Below are 21,967 nucleotides of genomic sequence, written 5' to 3'. Positions count from 1 at the left end.
TAATGCACCTGCCTTTCAGTAGGAAACTGCTGATTCAAAGAATCAAGGCGCAGGCGTTGGTCGAGAAGTCAATATGGAATTTCTTCTCCGATGAAACCAGGAAATTCACCTTACGCTTATTTATAATTTATCTCCATTTCACCACACTATCTCTGGTTTTCAGTCTTCTATTTCAGGGATTTAAAAGGCCAATTGTTTCGTATTTCACCCGCCTAAAAACTCTTGCGGTGTCAAAATGCCCGCCAGCGGGAAGGATCGAATGACAAACGAGTGTTTTGGTTAACGAGCTTTGGTTTGTTGAACATGTAAAAGTCGTCTCTTTTACCTGCCAAGTCGAGAGAAAGTGATTGTTTGAGATGTCGTCCACTGGTTACAAGCCTTTGAATGATACGGACACTGACGAGGAATTGAAAACCATCCAAGGTAAGTTAAAATAACGTGAAATAATTTTTTGTTGTGAACGTTCAGTTTGAATCCCGCATTGGCGTTTTATGAGAACGACTGTGAAAGATCACAAGTTCAGGTCACGCTGCCCGGCTGCCTAGTACCATAAGTTTTATTTGAATTGTATCACCCAGGATTTCACCCTCATATAAAACATAACACTTATTATGATCGACGAAGAATTAAGGAAGTATCTTGCGATTTATTTTTGTATGCGACCTGGAGGTAATTACACGTAAAATCGCGTCGTTTAAAATAATTCTTCCCTCAACTGAGACGCGTTTGTACGTTTTTAAATTCATGATTAAACTTGTTGTCGCCTAGGAAGCAAAATGTTGATGTTATTTTGGTCTTGCATCAAAAATAATAATAATAATAATGTCGTTTCTATTATTTTTAAGGCTAAGCTGAAAATCGATGTTGACTTGAATACGCTTATCATATTGGCTTGATTCGATTCTCTTTGCTTGATTTTCGTGTTTTAAATTCATATGAAGTCAGAAAAAAATTCGTCCCAGCAGCGTGACTGTGAAAACCAGTTATTGTAATAAAGCTGGCCACCAAACCAGCATTTTATGATAAAAGCACCAGTCTGACTTTATTTTCCTTTAGTTATTTTCCTCTATTCTTTAAGCGATATATTGCACGCTATAAAAATGATGAAGTGTTCTAAAATAAACCCGTTGTCCTCAGTGAACAATACTATGCCGTTTTACGCTCTTCTTATATTATTTATCTGTGAATTCAGAGCATGATTTATGGAAAAGACACTCTTTCTACAAGTCTTTTTTCCATGTGCATTGCATTATAAACCTTAGCCTTAATTTGTGGTTTAGCGCATCTGGAAGTCTTCACCTCTGGCCAATCTGTTGAGCTTGAATGCCACTGTTTCAATCTGTTGTTTTGAAAATAAAATGTGATCATAAAAAGGCAGAAAGAGAAAGAGAGAGTTGTCTTGATCTTGTTGATAAATTGTCACTGTGTCATGATTCAAGAAGAAAAAGCTTCCCAGTAGCGAAATAATGGCGTCTGTACTGCTGATCAAAGAGTCAACAAAACACTGTATTTGATTTTTCTTCCAGTCCAATATTTTTTGAACATCTGAATAATAACTTGCTTTAGTAGATTTAATTAATCTCCTTTTGCTTCAGCTATATTTTTATGACACGTTATCGGCAATACTGATGGTGAAATTTGGGTTTTGATTCAAATAACCCCAGCTAGAGTAGAGGTCTTTGTGGGTGTATTATAAATAAGGTAATTGGATACAACAGCTGTTTTTTGTTATAAATATAAAAGGGAAATAAAGGTTTGCATGACATACATCTGTACTGGAAATGGTTAACAAAAAAATTGTTACCAGGTATTGTCTATGAAATTAGGATTATATATATTTTGCTTCCTTTTTTTCGTTCATTTTAATCTTACTTAAAAGACAAGGAAGTAAAAATTTATAGAGGGTTGTGAGAAATTTTTATTACAACAAATGTTCCAAAAATTCTAGATCTCAAATCGTCTTCTGAATAGATAATAATTTTCAGTGCCCCTGAAATCACCATTTATTTAAGAAAACACAGACAAACTTTGTCGTCTAAACTGAACTTTACCACTTTGTTATTTTCTAGAAAATGAGGACAAAGAGAAAGAAGAAAAAAGACCTGAGTCCAGGATCGATAAGATAAAGGTACAGTGTGGTGCATGCCAAGAAAAATGAAGTCTATGAAAGTGACAAATTACAAAATGTACTTTTGTCCATATATTATGATGTACATAACATCACCTTTATTTAAAACTCGGATCAACAGAGTAGCTGTAAAAGCTAATAACACTGAAAAAGAGAAAAGAATAGTCATAACAATCCTAAAAGAAAGGAAATGCCTACAAAAAAAGGAAGGAAAAATAGAAGTAAAATACAGAACTATGAGAAAAAGAATTAATTTCTTTTTCTCGTTACTTGTATTATTATATTTGCTGAAACAAAAATTTAATAATACACTAACATGTACCGGTAAAAGTAATTTTTTGTTTATTTTCATAGTAGAAATTTTAAGTAACTGAAATTCCTCTGTGGTTTCAGAATGTATTTCATAACACTGGCTATCCCAGTGCTGTCTGGTACATTTTGGGAAATGAGTTCTGTGAGAGATTCTCTTACTATGGAATGCATGGTAAGTTTTAGTGATAATAATAGGGAGCTTGGGCAACAATGACAGCTAGGGCTACGGCTACGAAAATGTCACTTGAAAGATGTATTTCACGCTCCAAACTTTATCGGGCTTATTCCATCTCATTCAATTCATCAAATGTTGCCAATTTTTTCTAGAGTTGTGAAAGACTGTATCAAAGTTCAAAGTTCAAAGTTCTTGTGTTCACGTTCTCCACAAAATGTGAAATTAGGCATTTTCACGTCGTAGTTGTGTAGCGACGGCAAAGAAATGTACAAAAAAGCATGATGCACGTTCAAAGTTGTTGTTTTGCCAACAAGTTTTTGCGAACCTATTGTTTTTTTGCCATTGTCTTTGACATCACCGTGGTCATTTCATTAGTGCACTTTTTAAAAACAGGCAAATTCTGAAGTTCAAAAGCCAACTGACGATTTCGTGTTTCGCTTCCGTCAATCATCTTAATGGGCCTCTTAGGAAACAAAACTTTACTTTACAAGTTCAAAAGGCCAGGTTTGTGATTTGTGATTGTTGGATTTCAATCCTTTTTGTGTGTTTTGTGTTTCAAGGCTCGTTGCTTGTGATCGTAATTATGATTGATGGCAGTGAAAAATGCAATTGTGAAGGTGGCTTTTCAACTTAAGAGTTTGCATGTGAGTGAAAACCGCAGTAGTAAATAGTGGAGGACAAGGCTCAAACCTTTGTACACGTCATGCTATGGATCACAGTAGGGGTGCTCTTGTAGCTCTGCGAGACCTCACAGGATTGATTGGGGAAACAATAAACAAATGCATGTAAAGTGAAGAATGGAACCAAACCCGAAAGCAAAAGAGCTGCAACCCAAGGGGGTCCAATTAAATGAAAGGTTCTGAAGAGGTGCAAGGCTACTGCACAGTAGAAGTGGTGTTGGGTACATGCACCTTGTGTTTTGTTGAAGTGTTTCAAGTAGTACAAGAAATTATGAAATGATCACCAAAGGGAAAATGCTTTTGCTTTATATCAAATTCTCTCAACTAATATTATTCTTTAACCCTTTAAGTGCCAATAGTGACCAAAAACAATTTTCTCCTAATAATATTCATACATTGTCAACAGATAAAGTAATGAGAATTAATAAAATGATCACCATAGAGAAAATTCCATGATCTTTTATCAAATTCTCTCAACTAATTCTTAAAGGAGATGTATGGAGATCAGTTTGGAGAATTTGTATGTGGATATTGGGGCTTAAAGTGTTAAGGATCTTATAAATGTACTGTGTATAAAGAGCAGTGAGTATAAAATTATGGATATTATGGCTTAAACATTTAATTTTGTTTTTTTTTGTCCACAGCCATTCTTGTCATCTACCTAACACAGATGCTGAAGATGGATGATGATTCTGCTACAGCAATTTATCATGCTTTCAACATGCTGTGCTATTTTAGTCCTCTCTTTGGGGCCATGTTAGCTGACAGTTTGCTTGGCAAATACAAGTAAGCTCAAGATGTGGAATTATTATGCAGTTTGATCTTCAAGGGTTGCGCAGTAATGAGAGCATTTGCCTTCCCAGCCACCAATGTCAATGTCAATGTCAATGTCAATGTCAGTGTATTTGGGTTGAGTTTGTTTGTTGGTTCTCTCCTTTGCTCTGAGAGGTTTTTTCTCCGGGTACTTCGGTCTTTCCCTCTGCTCAAAGACCAACACTTACAAATTCCAATTGGATGTAGAAGGCATAGACACATCAACACAAGTTGTACAGAACTCTAAAGTGCTTTGTGGTTAAACATATTACAGATTATTACAATAACAAAGTTAAATATTCAATAAAACTCATTTGGAATTTGTTTTTTTCCCCAGGACAATACTTTATGTTTCAATAGTTTATATAATAGGAAACATCACAGTGGCTATAACATCAATTCCAGCAGTCTTAGATCAAGTAAAACTGTAAGTTTATTTTTATTAGTACATTATTTTGTAAACTGAAGATTAGTGGTTTTAAAAATAGCAGCAACTGTTTTGTACCACAGGCTGAACTAGTGTTCTTGTCAATAGATGTTACCTGTAATTGCAGTGACATTCAAGCATACAGCCACTTTAACAAGACCTTGTCTTCTCCTCTCTCTAGTTCTTGGTGGAGATGAATTTTTTGGTTACAATTAACACCATTCTATTGATGATATTCAGTTCAGTAGTTTTGAGAAAGATGCTTGACACTTATCAAAACCATCACTTTTTTTAACGAACCGATTTTGGTTTCTCTGAAGGATTTATAATCTATTAAAGTTTGACTTCATATTCTTTCTAGCTACATGTAGCCTGATAAATTTCCTCAAGAAGTTTATTTTAATATTACTTTGTATATACATCTAATTTGATTTCTTTCCACAGCGCTGGTCCCATGATAGGATTGTTATTAATTGCTCTTGGCACAGGAGGAATCAAACCTTGTGTCTCAGCTTTTGGTGGGGATCAATTCACTGCTAGCCAAGTAAGTACTTAACGTTGACATGATTTTTAATAAATTATTTAATTGAATTAGGATGTAATTCCTCTTTTAATTTACAGCTCAAAAGATCATTTGTTTTATTGTATAGCTGTTCAGGGAGGAGCCTTCCCATTTTGAAAGAAGTTATTAGCTTGTGGAAAATGCATGCGTGCACATGTGTTATCTAGCTATTCTTTTCTCGCATTCATTACCTCATTAAATTACATGTAGCTGTAGGTAACAGAAACGATTTATACCGTCCTGTAGGTAACAAATCTTTGTATTTTTCAGTGATGTGTCACTCTGTAAAATATTAATATTGTTCTTGTAATAATCATTCCTCCTCCAATTATCTCGTCAATCTTGTCTATTTGATTACAGGGTGGTAATTTATTGATGCATCAGGGTTGTCATTAAGAGTCGCGGGCTGGGGAATTTCCCCGGCTACTAAAAGAGTGGCCCCTGGCTACTTCTATTGGAAAATAGAAGAAAAATAGAACCAAAAGAAATCCCTAGCTGTTTGATTCCCCGCCTACTTTTTGTGTTAACCCAGCAACTTGAAATCTTAGTGACAACCCTGATGCATGTACATACATGTACCTATGATATGGCTTAATCTTGTCCAGCACTTTCTCTTTTCAGGAACATTTGCTTCAAAGTTACTTCTCCATTTTCTATTTCGCTATCAATCTTGGCAGCCTTTTATCTATGATTGTCACACCCATTTTAAGAGGTATATCAGTTGATATTTTGTGCATGACTTTGTTACATTTTATTCTTTTTTTCCTTTTGTTTTCATTCATCATTTCAGGAGCATTTACTTCAGAGATTCTTCTCTATTTTTTATTTTGCCATCAATCTTGGCAGCCTTTTGTCTACAATTATAACACCAATATTACGAGGTTAGCAAGATCACACAAATGCACATGGAGCACAATGCACTGCGTTTTAGTTAATGATTTTATCATGTTCACAAATGTTTCAGATATTTTATATTCCCATCAAAGAAACGCCATTTGGAGCCCCAAACCCAAAAGAACAGCAAATCCCACTGAGATTCAAAATCTTTGTGCATCCATTCATGAAAAGAGGGAAATCTGTCCCTAGACTAGGGGTTTCAATAAGTACTGACGACCGACGAAACGTGTCAGCTATGTTTTTCTCCGAAGAAGAAGCAGTTGGTTTGAATAATGTCATGAACAAAAATAGAATTTGTTCACGCAGAAATATGTATGTAACTTAGTATAATTATCGTTTGTTCATTGCTTGCAGGAGTTAATTGTGTGGCTAATAAATCAAAATTTGACCAAAACCCAAATGTTCTTTAATGGAAAACTCGCTCTTTTATGCTCAGTTTAGTCCCCTAAACGTTGGAAATTGCTTATTAGAGCTTTGTAATTTTCAAATTTTCTGAGGGAGCATGCCCCCAGACACCCCTTGAAAATGACGGTGGACTGTTGATACCGTTGGTTAATCTATTTAAATCTGCTGGCTACTTCAGTTTTTATTGAAACCCCTGCTAGACACATGTACAGCACACCCAAAGTTGTGCTGCATTCACGGGCAACCCAGTTTTGTGTCCATTGAAAATGAATGTCATTTCAATTACCGGCCTAATCACTAGTGTAACCACACTATGGTATATAACATGGATGTACAAGGATGAGCTAAATTCATTTACAATCTTATTTACCATCATTATTACTTTAATTTACAGTTTACATTTCAGAAGGAACTCTTCTTGATACAAAGTACAGTGTATTTAATGGTTTTGTAATTATTTATAATATTTTAGGTGATGTATCTTGTTTTGGTCATGATTGTTACATGTTGGCTTTTGGAGTTCCAGCTGTCTTAATGATACTGTCATTAGGTAAGTATAAGTTTTACGCCTTTTATTCGCATTTTGCCATTCTAACGTATCTGCCTCGTCCTTTGAAAAAAGAAAAAGAAAAAACTATGATGACATCAAAGTATATACCTGTGACTGTATTAATCTTGGTTGCTGTGAGTTAAACACAAAATTAAATTAAAATTAAAATAATTAAATTAAACACAAAAATAATTACCACTCTTGAAAGGTAATGCAGTTAATTCTTAAAGTAATTATGTTTATCATTTGTACATAGTAACTTTGTAAATTTAGTGCGGATACCAATAAAATGTGCATTTTTTCTCTCAGTTGAAACCTTGGTGTTAGTCAACCTCATCCTGGGTTTTTCCTGTGCTTTAATTGCCAGAAAAGGTTCTCTCATCAGATCAAGTGAATGACAAAGACTTCCAAGAATATTAATTTTTGACTGATGAAGGTTTTTACAATTATGCTGTGTTGGAGGGCACAGATAAGATGGCCTCTGAATGAATGAAATAGCACTTTCTGCAATGATGCAAAATATTTAAGGTTTAAAAGATTATTTCCATTGAAATTGTTGAAAACTCAGGTTTTAACAGGGAGAAAGAGCCCTCAGTATATCAAGGGCACGTGATACTGGTAACTGCTGTAAGCTTTAATCCTTTCTCTTTTCTTTTCTTTCTTTAAGCTTTATTTCTCTGTGGCCGTAACAAGTACAAAAAAGTTCCCCCAGAGGGAAATATTGTTCTCCTTGTTGGATGTGCTGTTGGGGTATGTTGAGCAATAGTGGATTTCTCTTTAACCCTTTAAACCCTGACAGAGACGACCATAATAATTTTCTTCTAACATTACAAGTACCGTACTAATCAAAAGATTGGGTTATAAGAATTAAAAATTGCTTACCTGACTGTGAGGGAAAAATGCTTTGATTGTCAAACAAAATAGGCAATGTATGGAGACCAGTCCAGAGAATTTGAGTATAGATATTGGGGGTGTAATTGGTTAATAGTCTGTTTTAGTCAACCACAGTGATGTTGACTACAGATGTATGTCTAATTATGTAGCTTTTGTTACCAAAATTTTATAATATTTTATGTTGGTACAATTTTGTCTCCAAGTTTGCTGGTTCTTAGTTTCTTTTGTTGTTTGGTTTAGAATGCCATCAAAAAGAAAATAAAAAGCATTGGATCTGGTGAGAAAAAAGAACACTGGATGGACTTTGCTAAGGAGGACTATGGAGTAAGTAATCATTTTTTAGCGTAACCACTCTTTAGGCTATGCTCCTACAATGTAAGGTTTGTGCTGAACGTTTTTTAAAGTTTCACAGTCCTTTACAGTACAGTGACTGTGGATATTGCTTTTTTTAAGGTGGGTGGAATGAAAGCTAAAGTTTTAAGTAATGTTTGTATTACTGATTTTATTGTGTTCTTATGACATTACAGTCCCGCATGGTTGAAGATGTGAAGGCACTTTTTAAAGTTCTTTTTATGTTTCTTCCTCTGCCTGTGTTCTGGACATTGTTTGATCAACAAGTGAGAGTTTTTCTTAACGTTTTCTGTTTGTTAATAGTTGTACAGTTGAATTTCTCCACCATGGCTACCTACAGTATAGAGCAAACAGAAGTGGACATTGTTTTGTACATGTAGATAAAATCTGTTCTCAAGTTAAACAGTGTTCAACCAAGTTCCTAGCCCTAAGTTAAAGGAAAATTTTTAACAGCTTTTTTAGGTTTTGGGGAGGTGGCCAATGGTAGAAGTTTTGACTGCATACTTTATCTGTAGACTGTTTAAGATGTTAATGAAAGCATTTTTTCTTTGTCCTTTGAATGTTTGAAACTACAAGGGAAACTAGCTCACCTTAACATATTTTAAACAATTTAGTCATCAAGAAGTGTGGCAGGCACATTTCACAAGCAGGAAAAAGGCTGGACTGGACTTGACTTGCAATTTTGGAGCTGGCCCCTAGTTTAAACCCAACCCTGATTACTAGCTGAAATTCAATCAGTATTCCTGACTTGCCTTTTTTCTTTTTTTCAGGGTTCACGCTGGACACTCCAGGCTGAAGAAATGAATGGGGATCTTGTAAGTTGGCGTTTTAGTTTCGTATCCCTGTGACTTTTTTTTAACCTTGACAGAAACCATTTTTTAACAACTCTACTTGATTGGTACAGCTTTTGAAATGACCCTCTTTTCTCTCGTGCAGGGTGCATTTGGAACTTTAAAGCCAGATCAAGTCCAGGTATGTTTAACTTCAATAAACATTATGATAGCTTTTAACATTAGAGGGCTTTATGTGAGTTGTAGCATTTAAGTCACCTGGCCACAGAGCAGTGCATTACATCTACAGTTGTAAATTGTACTTGATTGCAATATACCTCACCATCGGAAAAAAATAAATATTGCTGTGTTTTGCATTGTTTTTCAGGCACTCAATCCAGTTTTTATTTTGATCATGATTCCTATCTTTGAGGCACTTATTTATCCTACATTGAAGAAATGTAATCTACTTGTAAGGTAAACTATGGATGCATTTTACCTTCCTCCTTACTTTTGAGTCTTTGGACGAAATCCTTTCATGTGACCCTTCAAATGAAAGCTACTGAGCAGTACTTTCCTGTGGTACTGTCTATTAGTTCTAACTTTTGAGTCTGTGGATGAAATACTATGGTGTGACCATTCAAATGAAAGCTTCTGAGCAGTACGTTCCTGTGGTGCTTTTTATTAGTTCTAACTTTGAGTCTGTGGATGAAATCCTTTCATGTGACCCTTTAAATGAAAACTTCTGAGCAGTTCTTTCCTGTGGTACTTTTTATTAGTTCTAACTTTTGAGTCTGTGGATGAAATCCTTTAGTGCATCCATTAAAATTAAACCTCTTCAGTAGTTCATTTACACGGGGCTGTCTGTTTTCAAGATTTTACAAAAAAATTAAAATTTTCTGGCTGTCTTTTTTTTCAGGCCTTTACAGCGTATGTGTGCGGGGATGCTGCTGGCAGCATTCTCATTTATGATGGCAGCCTTTGTTCAAATAGCAATTCAAGTAAGGAATGAAGGCATTTGAATTTTCTCTATTTTGTCTTCTTAGGGCTTATCTTCTCACCAGTCAATAAATCAATGTGACTTATACTGTACTGTTTTTAGCGGAGTTAATCTCTGATCTTGTGTTCTTTTACAGAACAGCCGCGTGGCAGTTAACGAGGCACCAAGTTCTTTTGCCAATCTTCGTATTATAAATGCAGGTGTTTGTCCCATCAATGCTTTCGGCCTTGGTTTGAATGCTGAGATACCCGCAATGCAGGTAGGGATTTTTTGGTGTATTTGCCACTTTAGAAACTAGTACAAAACTAGGCCTGCACTGACTTCTGGGACTGACTTTTCTGGTTAAAAAAAAGGACAATGAAGAATTCCGGGGTGTCTATATTTTGACAATTCGCGAAAAAACTTTAAATCAAATCTCTTACTAATAGTAGTTCTCGTGCTCGAAACTAAAGGTCTCTCCTGTTTGCTTTAAAGGCTTCGGAGTATTATCATGTGCCTGTTACACTGAGTAACATAAACGTGAAGACAGTGAACTGCGCGAGTAAACTCACGGACTCATTCGATGTCACAATTAAAGACAAAGGCGCCTCTTCTTTCGTTGTTGGAATTGAAAAGAATGCCTTGATTGGAAAGAATGTAAGTTAAACTGTATGATGCTAGCTTGATTGGTTGTATTTGTATCCTCGGTAGCGGTCTGGAACTAGCTTGAAGTCGAGGCTCATCCAGGGAAATATTTATTTCAATCACGTGGAAGTAAAAGGGTCTGTTGTTATCTCTGGCTTTAATTTTAGAGTCATTTTGTGGTTAATTTTTTCTTCTCTTAATTCTAGTTGGAGGATATTGTCGAGCCACTTAAAGGAGGAGAAACAAAAGTTAGGTAAGACAGAAAGTGTCATTGGATAAGACGAGAATTTTGCCTTAGAGTTTAATTCGCCACTTCACCGACTCAAACTCTTCACGCTGCACTTTAGAGCTTAGTGAAAATATATCGATAACATTACTTGTACATTTTCATCCACGCCTTATTGACGCGGTAAAAATTGTGTAGATATCACACCGACTTAAATGTACAGGAGCATTCGTCAGTCTTTGGTTTCGTATTGAACGCTAAACGATGAGGAATACAGTGAAACCTGTATTAAGCGGACACCCTCGGGGAATGCTTTAGTGTCCGCTTAATACAGGGTGTCCGCCTAATACAGGTTTTGATAGATAACGTCATATGACGTGTCAAATGGCATTTAAATGAACAGTGGAAAGGTTAAGAATACTCCCAGAGATTTTGACGATATACGTTTGCACTAATTTCATTATCAAAGTGGACCAGTTGATCATAGTACCATAAACATAGATTGCAACTCAAATTTGAAGAAATCAGATGAGTGAAACAAGCTCTATACAAACAAAATGAAATAAAACAATACTGTACCGTGAAACAGTAATCAAGTATGTTCGTCAAGTCACATTTTTTAATGTTAAATTTGTGGGCGGCAGTTCGAGGCAATCTTCGTATTTCCGGTGACTGGCATGTTGGTTGGTGGCATTTGATTACAAGTGTCCGTTTAATACAGGTTGGCAACTATAGAAATTACCATTTCAGGTACTTTGTAGGTGTCCGCGTCCGCTTAATAGAGGTGTCCGCTTAATAAAGGTTTCATTTAAAGCAAATAAGGGAAATAAATTTTTGGACTTCGGCTACTGTCCGCTTAATAGAGGGTGTCCGCTTAATACGGTGTCCGCTTAATGCAGGTTTCACTGTAGAACATTTTACAGTCGTGGACTTACAATAAAATACAATACAGTACAATAGTTTATTGACACACCCCTGGTGGGGCTTTTCAGTGACAATGCGACTACTAATTAAGATAAGAGAAGTAGTTAACAGTTCAATTAAAAAGGAAAGAGTGCGGTGAACAAAAGCAATATAAACATACCTATTTAAGAGTTAATCGAATAATAAATATTCACACTACGTACTATACAATATGCATATTTTAAAGTTAAAATTGTAATAAAATAAGATACTAGTAGGATACTAAAATACTATCATAACGTGCTATTTAAAAAGTCAGTAATCAATTTATTTTTCAAATGAAATTTAAAAGTAGAAATCGATTTTGCAGTTTTAAGAGTACTGTCATCTACTTACTATCTACTATCTACTTACTTACTTACTATCTACTTACTATCTACTACTGTCATCTACTTACTATCCTAGCCTTCGAGTGAATGTGAGGCTGACGGTGACCTTATTTTGTTACAAACTTCCTTTGCTTTGTTATGGAAATTGTCCTTGAAAAATACTAGTTAACATATGAATAGCTTGATTTACATAATGGAGCAGGAAGGTTTGTATCAAAACAAGGTCACCGTTAGCCTCGCTTCATCCATAACTGTAAAATGGCCTATTAATATGCGAGCTAAATTTTTTCCATTCCGTTGAAAGTGGACTTCCTTTCATTTTTTTCAGGTTTTTGTTCACGGGTGGAGATTTAGCTTCCTCAGTGGATATCCATCTTAACAAATCGTTAACGTACAAAGGAGTTGGGACCTTCTTAGATTCTGACTATAAGAAACTTCAGTCAAAGAGGTAAGCGGAAAAGTAATTAACTGTACATGAATTTTTTGGGGGATCTTTCATTTTTTAAACGGCTGTTATTGACCGATGACGCTTCTCTTCACACGCCAGCTCGCGAGGTCGCGAGGAGACACTCGAGCTTTCCTTTTATCCTCTATTCCGATTGGTCGACAACAAAACAAAAGGTTTACGTCACAAATCGTTTGGCGGGGGGTGGGGTTCGCAGACGTTATTTTTCGGGTGGAGTGAAGCGACGACAGGAAATACGTCTGTGCTCGCAGGCTAGACAGAAGCAGGCTTTTTAACTGCTTTTTTGTCAATGAGAAGTTTAAGCAACCACGACTCGACTCGACTCGACTGCGAGTGGCTCGGTTTCTCTTTCTAGGTCCCAGAGCAAGGTCTCATTTCCTGAACAGCGGCCGATAATCGAGCTTTGCGGTAGGTATTTTATGTACAGGGACATATACTGTACCACAACTTCAACTTTAACACAACTACCTTTAAACTTTACCTTAGGTGCAATATATGTTCCCATACATGGAGTACCTTACCGCGCCTACGACGGCGACGGTGCTTCAACTTTTGAAATCACCAGGTTTAATAAGCAAGTCATCAACTTTGCACGTGCGTTACGTGCGTTACACTTGCGTTACGTGCGTTACACTTAATACAATAGACCTTAATCACAATGCCCGCCATCTTTGCACGCGCTAAAGGGCTGATGGGTTAAAAGCAATTTCACGTGGTGTCTCAGGGGACAAACAAGTGATAAAATGCAAATGAAGAACGTATTATCTTAAGGACTGCACGAGTAAGGTAACATTACAAATGCGGCAGTTTATTGACAACGTAAACACACGACGACGAATTTATTCTTTCAGGACCTTTCAAAGCTTGGATGTGTTCCTCGAGAATTGAACTTTCATTAAAATTGACCGGGACTAGCCTCCTCCGTAGGCATCAATAACTGTTGCAAAAGGGGCTGCCTGATGAGGAGCCGAGAACGGAACCTTAATGATAAATGCCGAGAATTCAAGATTCGGTTAGCCTGCGAACAGCAGACGCATTTCCGGTCGTCGCTTCTCTCCTTCCGAAAAATAGCTATCGGTTAACCTTTCGCGGTATTCGTTGTTAGTGAATTGACCATTCTGTACCCCTTCCCATTTCTATGTTGGATCGGAAAAGTGCTCAAAGTTTTCAAAAATATCTGAACAAAACAATAATCTTTTTCCTTGTCAGGTATTCATTAAAGGTCATGGAAGCGGGAACAGATAAAGCGCTTTTGGATCAGAAAATGTACTTTGCCAGTGGCGGTGTCTACTCTGTTGTGATTCAACCAAATCCTAGCAAAAAGGACAAGGTTTGAATTTAGTTTTCTCGTTTGCGTAAATTCCTGATCAAACAGTTCCATCATTGTCGCGATGTTGGCCTAGCATTGCCACAACATTTGTGGCTTTGCCCGGTCAATCACATTTTGTTCTCGTTTCCAAACTGTTATGCCGTGTGGGATTTCAATTCATGTTAAGTGGAAACATGGGCAAAGATTTTATAAAATGGTTAGTTTGTGTAAAAATAACTTTTCTGTTTTCTCTAAATAATGAAGTTCTTTTTGCTTGCAACTCTTTTTGCCTTAGCAAAACTAAGCTGTCATGTGGCGCCAAGCTTAAGTTTATTTTCATGTCAAAACGTTGGCGGTATGAAATCTGCCAGGCTCCATCACTGCTGGCATTGTGACAATATTGAGCTTAAGCAAAGGCGTTTTTGAGCAATGCACGTCAACCGGAAATGGTCTTTTTTCATTTTTGGACAGTGGTTTTCCCCTATTTTTTGTACAAATTGTCGCTATGATAGTAAAGACACTTAAAAATACAAATTTGGTAGCGTCAATGTGCTTTAAAATGAAAAAGACCTTACTTCCGCTTGATGTGCGTTGCTCAAAAACGCCTTATAGCGGAGGAACTTTGTACCCGCTATTCTTGTGGGACGGGAGGGCACCGTTTCTGTTGTTTTATTTAATTCTGAGGCCTTACAAGAGCTCTTACGTCTACTAGATATAGGACAGATTTAGCAAAGACAACGCAATGACAATGACGACTGCGCATGCACATCTAAAACCGACTTGACCAATAGCAGAGCGGCAAATTGATCACCGGAAATCGCGCTCAGTTCTTTCCGCGCGCTTTCGCTTTTTCATATTACGTTGCGTTGTTTTTGCTATACGTTTCCATTTTAGAGCCTGCTTTGATGGTCAGAAGTAAGTTGTTATCGGTTCAATAAGATGAATATACTTACAAGGTGGCTTGAAAACTATTTTTTAGCTCATCGCTATCAAGTTCGCGGATGTGCATCCCATGTCAATCTCCATGTTATGGCAGATTCCTCAATATCTCACCATAACTGCCGGAGAAGTGCTGTTTTCTATTACAGGACTGGAATTCGCCTATTCTCAGGTAAGCTATCACTTTCACCCCTTCAACCGAGAGTGGTCCCACTGTACTAAAATAATTGCGTGAATGTACGCGCCTTTCTTATCGATCAAGAAAAAATGGCCGATTTAGCGTGTAAAATAAGCCTTTACATCGCTCATTTGCCATGCTCTGTTAATTTTCTTCCAGGCTCCCGTTAGCATGAAGTCGTGCATTATGGCTGGCTGGTTGCTGACTGTCTCCGTTGGAAACGCTATTGTTGTTATATTTGCTGAAGCACGTCTGACGGACAACATGGTAGGTTCAAGTTGACACTTGCTTCGGCCTCGTTCCCAGACCTTTTCCCTGGGAACGCGGGTGATGCTACAACCCCGGACAAAACCTGTTGAGACAAATCGCGAAAATGCCTATTTTTTCCTGTCATCCCGGCAAAAACTGAAACCTCCGCCAAATGAATGCCCGATTTCCCCCCTCCCCTTATCCAAAGTTGTTAAGGATAGCATGGCAATTATACACGTTGGTTTTTAGACCAAGGCAACTTTGAATAGGGGGTGGGGAGGGGGTTTACTTTTTGTGTTTAGGGGAGACGGGAGTAGGGCGCAAAACTTAGAAAATAGATGGAATTGTCTCAACAGTTTTGTCCGGGGTTGTCTGTGAAGGCCAGTTGTTCAAATCGCTGTAACTTCGCAATGTAAGGTCGGAGGGTATTGATTTTTTGCACAGATGTTGTACTTGTCTAAAGCTTGGTGACTAGTAAAGAGGGTGTCATAAAAACAATTAGGACACATTAATTATGCACTTAGAAATTTAGCCATAAATTAGAAATCTTATACCTAAATGAGAAAGAAATCATGCTCTTTACAGAAAAAGTATTGAAATTAATTGTGGTTGGTGGCCACGGTTAAGGACTTACTGTGTGTCACAAGTATGATATCTTAATAGGAGCCTTACCTCCGGCCTTTTTACCAACGTTAATTGTGCTTACATGTCGAACAAATTAGACAAGACTGGGTATTTATTATACTTGCGCAGGACAACTGTCCTGTTCAAAAATAATGGTGCGTGGTGTGCAGGTCATGCACGAGGACTCAAGAATGCGGCGGAGCAGTTAAAAATATCCCTTAGAGGTAGTGATACTTAGTTGCACTGACAACTTTCTCCATGTAGTTAGAGTAGAACTGGAAAAGTAAGCTTCACCGAGTTAACAATACCCGCGTTTACTGAGTGTGTAATTAGAACAGTTTACAACATATATACCAGATTATCTACTTGACAAAATAATGGAATCTATGCCGATAAAACCGTTAATTTTTCTATGACAACCAAGGCCAAAAGAACAAATATTAACGAAGAACTTCCAAAATGGGTATAAATAGGGTGTGTAGGGAAAGCAATGCCTCTTTGATCACAAATACAGCGAAAACATGTTGTCACGCGATGGCAGTTCTTTCGTGGCAAAAAACAGCGCATTTCATGACAATTACACCAGTGTCAAAAAGTTTTCCCTTAAGTAAAAAGGTCTTTTTAATGCTTGAAAATCAACAAAAAGGTTCTATATACTACGGAAAATGCTTGAAAGCACCGTAAACGCTTGAAATAAACGATTAACAGGCACGCACATGTTTATTCCAACGGTTAACAACGGTTAACAGCGGTTAACAGAATATATTAAAGGAAACTGATAGTTTAACTGTTGTTTTTCTTCAGAAAAGTTGTTAACCGTTGTTAACCGTCGTTAACCTATGTTTCTTTCCTCTGCCGTACTTTATTCGTTAAGTTAACCGTCTGTGAGAAAAACTACTCCGTTTTTGTTGCATAACAAGCTCATCAAAGCACCTTACACATCAAGGGATTTCCCGTTATTGTTCCCGCGGGATCTGCGTGGAGAAATGAGAGATCCATCATACCACATTCCCGTTCGTACACAATTCCACATTTGCTTTAACTGAGGCAATGTTGTCCTATTAAGTGTAGGATCTTTGCACTGCACTTGGCGAACGACGTAATCACTGCTAAGGCAAATTACTCGCGGGATGGAAAAATGAACCAAATTCGCGTGACTGTAAGTGACCAGATAAGCGCACTAACCTTCCTCTCACCCAGTGATTCATGCGATATTTCCGAGCCTCCTGAAAATGATTCGTCACTATCGGAAGTTCTCGAGAGATCCATTTTGTCTGGCGATTACATATCAATGTCATCATTTGAGCAGGAAAGCGTCTACGGACACGTAAGCCGTTAAAAGTCATGCCCATGGTAACGTCACGGAGTAAATGTCATTTGACAGATCATGTAATCAGAGTGTTATAACGTCAATTTTTACTGTAAAAATTTTATTTCGCATTCAAAAGAAAAAAAAAGTATGTTGAAACAATGGCTTTTATCAATTTGACCAAAAAAGAGGACTTTAACTTGAGGTAATTGCTATGAAAGTTAAAGAATACCGAAAACAGTCCGCAGACAACCCCGGACAAAACCTGTTGAGACAAATCGCGAAAATGCCTATTTTTTCCTGTCATCCCGGCAAAAACTGAAACCTCCGCCAAATGAATGCCCGATTTCCCCCCTCCCCTTATCCAAAGTTGTTAAGGATAGCATGGCAATTATACACGTTGGTTTTTAGACCAAGGCAACTTTGAATAGGGGGTGGGGAGGGGGTTTACTTTTTGTGTTTAGGGGAGACGGGAGTAGGGCTCAAAACTTAGAAAATAGATGGAATTGTCTCAACAGTTTTGTCCGGGGTTGTAGGTTTGTTTTTAAAACAGTTGAGGCTGTGTCCGCACGAATTAAAGTTTTTCACTAATGCGTTAGCGGTTTAAAACGATACTCAAGGCGCGCCGTTTACACGGGCGAAAAAATGGAATGCTCGGATAAAAAGGTGATCGGCTAGGATAACATTAATGTGCAATTTTCTCCGCACCTTTCCAAAAGAGTCCATGCATAAGCGCCGTTGGTCCTCTTTTGGAATGAAATGGATAAAAATAGTTTCTGTACCTACATTTTCGTTTTCTTTTCAAGGTCTAATGCTCCCAATCTTTTTTGCAATAGAACTTGGGGGTTTTTATCAATATTGGTCATGAAAAAAGACGCGTAAACAGTCTTTAACCCAATTCCCCGGTGCTCTTCAATATCATGCCTTTTTCTTTCGGCTGCGTTAAAAAACTTGTACGTGTAAACTATCATGTTTTGTCAGAACCTATACTAGTTTCTACCCTAGCCGATCCGTGTCTTTTGACTAGTGAAAAGGCCTTCAGCAATTTAAATCATTCATGTTAACTGGAGAGGAAGCGTAACCCCTAGGACCACAGGTTTCCTTTAGGCGTCTTCGCCTCTAAGCGCCCTAGACCCCTTTTTGTTTATTCCTTTTTTCACCCTTCTACTTTACGTAAGGTAAAGTTATATGCAGTGAAACTGTTGGCAAAACTTTTCCTGATTGCTTTTCCCCTTTTTTTAGGCAAACGAGTTTTTCTTCTTCGCCGGACTGTTGGCGTTGGTCATGCTCGTGTTCATGTTAATGTCTTACTTTTACAAGTATGTCTACTATTCTGCTAATGGCGTTGTAAGTGAAGACGTCCCGCTTCAAGAAGCACAGGATGAGACTGAGGAAAAAAAACAAACAGATAAAAATTAATAGTCTTTAATTTTTTTTATTACTGTGAGTAAGATATAGATGCGTTGTCTATTAGCCTCTTGTCAGGTAGGGTTGTGTCAATGTCGAACTGCATTCTGGGACAGTCCCATAGTGCAATTCGACTCCCACCGACTTAGTCTCGCACGTGACCTCAAAAGGACCAATAAAACTCTTTCATTATTTGCTATTCGAGAGACTAAACCGGCAACAGTTTTACTTTCTTGCGAAAGTAGACAACGTTTCAATGACAAATTATTTTATTTTTCGTACTCTTTCAAATTGGAAGCTAATTAAAAAGAGGTCTACAGAAGTCGTTTGTCAAATGAAAATGTTAAACGAAAGCACCACGCCGAGGTTCCAAAACCCGGTTGAAAGTTATTCATGTTTATAAATTGTTTTTATTTCTGTTTTCCTCTACGAAGCGACACCAATGGGACGCATCTTAGATGAGTAAAAGGCACGAAAATGAACGGAGCTGTTCGTGGTTCATTGTTCTGTCACTTTCCTCGTTTTAGTCACGATTTTAGACTTCCTGTTTGCTCGTCTATGGGTATATTCATTATTCATTGCCATCCTTTTCTTTGACATTTTGGTACTCGTCGGTGCCACCTTGCGGTGACAGGAGGCAATAATTTTAACTACGTGACAAGAATGGCAGATTTACATTTCTAAGTAAAATAGACCTAATATGTATTAATATAAGTTACGCTCTCTTTAGTTTCTTGTTTTGAGCGTTTTGTATTAATCTCTAAAGTATTTGTTTGCAAAAATTCAAAGAATTATTTTCTTATTTTATTTATGCTTCTTAGAAAGGTTTTAAAACACATAGATCTGTATTACATTTTGACGGCAAACAATGCTGTTGTTACTTCACAGTCTAGGGGGTCGAGACCATGAATGAATATGAAGTGTTAAGATGTACAAGTTGGGGTTTCGCACGTTCACTAACGCTACGCAATGACGCCTTGAGAAAGAGCCCTGGGAACGAGGTTGAGATCGTCTGAGCTGAACGATGACGTCACGAAAATTTCGACCATTTCTCCTCTAGTTCGGGTCATATGATTCAGTCTGCTCTTTCTAAGACGGGCACTATGTAATGGGGACTTTCGCTAACGATTGTAATGGAAAGATGTCAATCTTATAGATGGTCAAGGGGCAACAGGGAACATCTCTAAGGTTCCGTTTTTCTTTGGAATAAGGGGCGGGCGGGGGGGGGGGGGGGGTTGCGGGGCAGAGTGTTTGTACATTTATGAGCGTTTTGACTCATGTGAGCAGTAACTGTAAGCGGAAAATTATTAACTCACGCAAATGCGAAGTAAGGTTGCCCTTCCGTGATCTAGCTGTTTCAGGGTAAAGTAAAATTTGCAATAACTAACATTGATGTACTCTTTTAATCATGAATTAAGTAGCAGAAACTAAAGTAGTATTGATAATTGTGAAGTATAACTTACCAAACACGTCGTGTTTTAGTTTTAACCAAGGGTTAGAAGTAAAGGGAAGCTAAAAGAAATAAACAAATCAAAACTTCATTTTCTTGGTATATTGTTTGTCTGTCTTCGCCAGACGCAAGTAAAAGTTCTTAATGATCCCCCACCTAACAGATCTTATATAAATTATAGAAGGAGAAAGATTAACTCAAATTAATTTTTAAGAAATTTAATTATTGCTGCAGCAGTATTTTACAATACTGTACAAGGCGTGGCCTACTAAAAAGATGAATTAGATTCTGCTGACAGGAATTTTACTAATGTGCCGGTAATGAACGTGTCGCTAAACTTTTAATATTTACCGGGAGCTCTGTATTGAAAATGGTACATTTTTCAAAGAAAGAATAAGAGGTGAGAACCCGCGGGAAGTGTAAAGCAAACGTAAAGTCTTTATCCCTCAAGAGCAACGAGATAAATCAAGATAATCCAGAGAAAGAAAGTTGGTAAAGATTTAACACGCGCTATGAAAATTACACTATACAACAATCGTAAAACCTGCAGTGAGGGCCAAGGTGGTCTTTAACGCATGTATGCGTTGTAGGCCATAAACACACCCGCCGTGCCAACCAATTATCTTCCAGATTTTTGGACAGCACACGTCATTTCCATTGGTTGATCTTTGAGGAGCGGATAGACGCCTTCTAGTTGTTTACTTGTAGAAGAATTGTACTACTTGTCTAGATATTGCAAGATAAGAGCACTTTCTGGTGATCTCTAATGAGTATTGACCGCGAAAACTGTCGATTAGTGCTCGAATTGCATCAAGAAGGATATTACCGGATCACGACCAGCCGCCCTTTTGCAAGCGCCATTGCAGTTTCCACGACAACGAAGAGAGCCCTAACCGGGTAGACTACCGTAATATGGACTGTCATCGCCTGTTTAGAAGTAAGTAATAAAGAAACTTTTTTAAGTACCCAAGAAAAAGTACAGAATTTCATCCCAGTAGTTATATTCTTTATTTTTATATATACGTTTGTTAACAGAAGAATACAGTGATATTAATGGTGGTGAAATGTTGTCGTTATCTGCGACCAATGATCACTTCCTTTGCTCTTCCCAGACGGAAAAACTGTTTATTTAAGACAACGCGTTTGATAGATTTCACCCGCTTATATCAAGACAAGATATAAGAGTTTGTTTAGTAATGTTGCTATTACGAAAAACAGTAATAATAAATTTTAGGGCTCCGTGAGCCACTTTAAAATACCCAGTCGAGTGTAATGAAGTTCCTCTCCGATGCTTTTTTGCGAGGAGTCAGTGTACAAGAAATTGTTTATTATGGATTTTATACGGTGATCGGAGTGACAACATTAATCGCTGTTTTTGGAATGTGTTCTGACGATGGGAAAGCCGTTGGTTCTACTTTAACACCAAGTAAGTTACGATATAGTTTCATTTCTTGATACTACTTCTGCTGCATATTAGGTGAATATTATACACGATTATGATTTACTTTTCACTTAGTCGTTCTTTATATGAAGACTGTAGAAAGACCAAGCACCAGTTCTGAATTAGTACATTTACTCACTATTTTGTATAACCATTTTGTTATCCTCCAAACAAGAAAGTTGTTTGGAGGTTGACATTGGCTTCAGAAACCTATTTGCCTAGACGCGCGAACATAGCTGTTTCGTTTTGCTGGCACTGAAATGTTAAAAAAAATGTTGACTGAAAAAGTTTTTTATAATGTAGATTTGACGTTTAACCAAATATTAACTGCTAAAAAGAAAATAGAAATTTTTAATGAGTTGGTTTACAGTTCCACCTTGAAAGACTTTCCTTTGCGCTCAACAACAAATAAAAGAAGTAAACGGCTGGCAGCAAAACCAACCAGCACAAAAGCAACAGATTTTTTCCATGCAGCTAGGGCCATACAGA

The 21,967-nt window shown here is 37.4% G+C and overlaps 1 protein-coding gene across 2 annotated transcripts; it reads left to right on the top strand.

Moving 5' to 3' along the window:
- Positions 1-56: 56 nt before the first annotated feature.
- LOC140923871 (solute carrier family 15 member 2-like) lies at positions 57-20,128 on the top strand. 2 transcript variants are annotated; one of them, XM_073373881.1, is made up of 23 exons: positions 57-423; positions 2,070-2,128; positions 2,522-2,612; positions 3,940-4,081; positions 4,446-4,535; positions 4,980-5,079; positions 5,888-5,978; positions 6,872-6,949; positions 7,617-7,699; positions 8,084-8,167; positions 8,371-8,460; positions 8,965-9,009; positions 9,131-9,166; positions 9,353-9,441; positions 9,884-9,965; positions 10,101-10,223; positions 10,439-10,600; positions 10,795-10,841; positions 12,435-12,554; positions 13,782-13,902; positions 14,861-14,992; positions 15,158-15,265; positions 18,423-20,128. In XM_073373881.1, exons 1-23 carry the CDS (start codon positions 357-359, stop codon positions 18,597-18,599), a joined length of 2,217 nt encoding a protein of 738 aa, XP_073229982.1. In that variant the 5' UTR covers positions 57-356; the 3' UTR covers positions 18,600-20,128. The 2 variants fall into 2 exon arrangements, with proteins under 2 accessions (XP_073229982.1, XP_073229981.1); XM_073373880.1 differs by lacking the exon at positions 5,888-5,978 and adding an exon at positions 5,719-5,809.
- Positions 20,129-21,967: the final 1,839 nt, after the last annotated feature.

This window comes from Porites lutea, chromosome 14, assembly GCF_958299795.1.
Source record: "Porites lutea chromosome 14, jaPorLute2.1, whole genome shotgun sequence".
In the NCBI taxonomy this organism is placed as follows: Eukaryota; Metazoa; Cnidaria; class Anthozoa; order Scleractinia; family Poritidae; genus Porites; species Porites lutea.
This window is presented reverse-complemented; position numbering and strand designations above follow the sequence as displayed.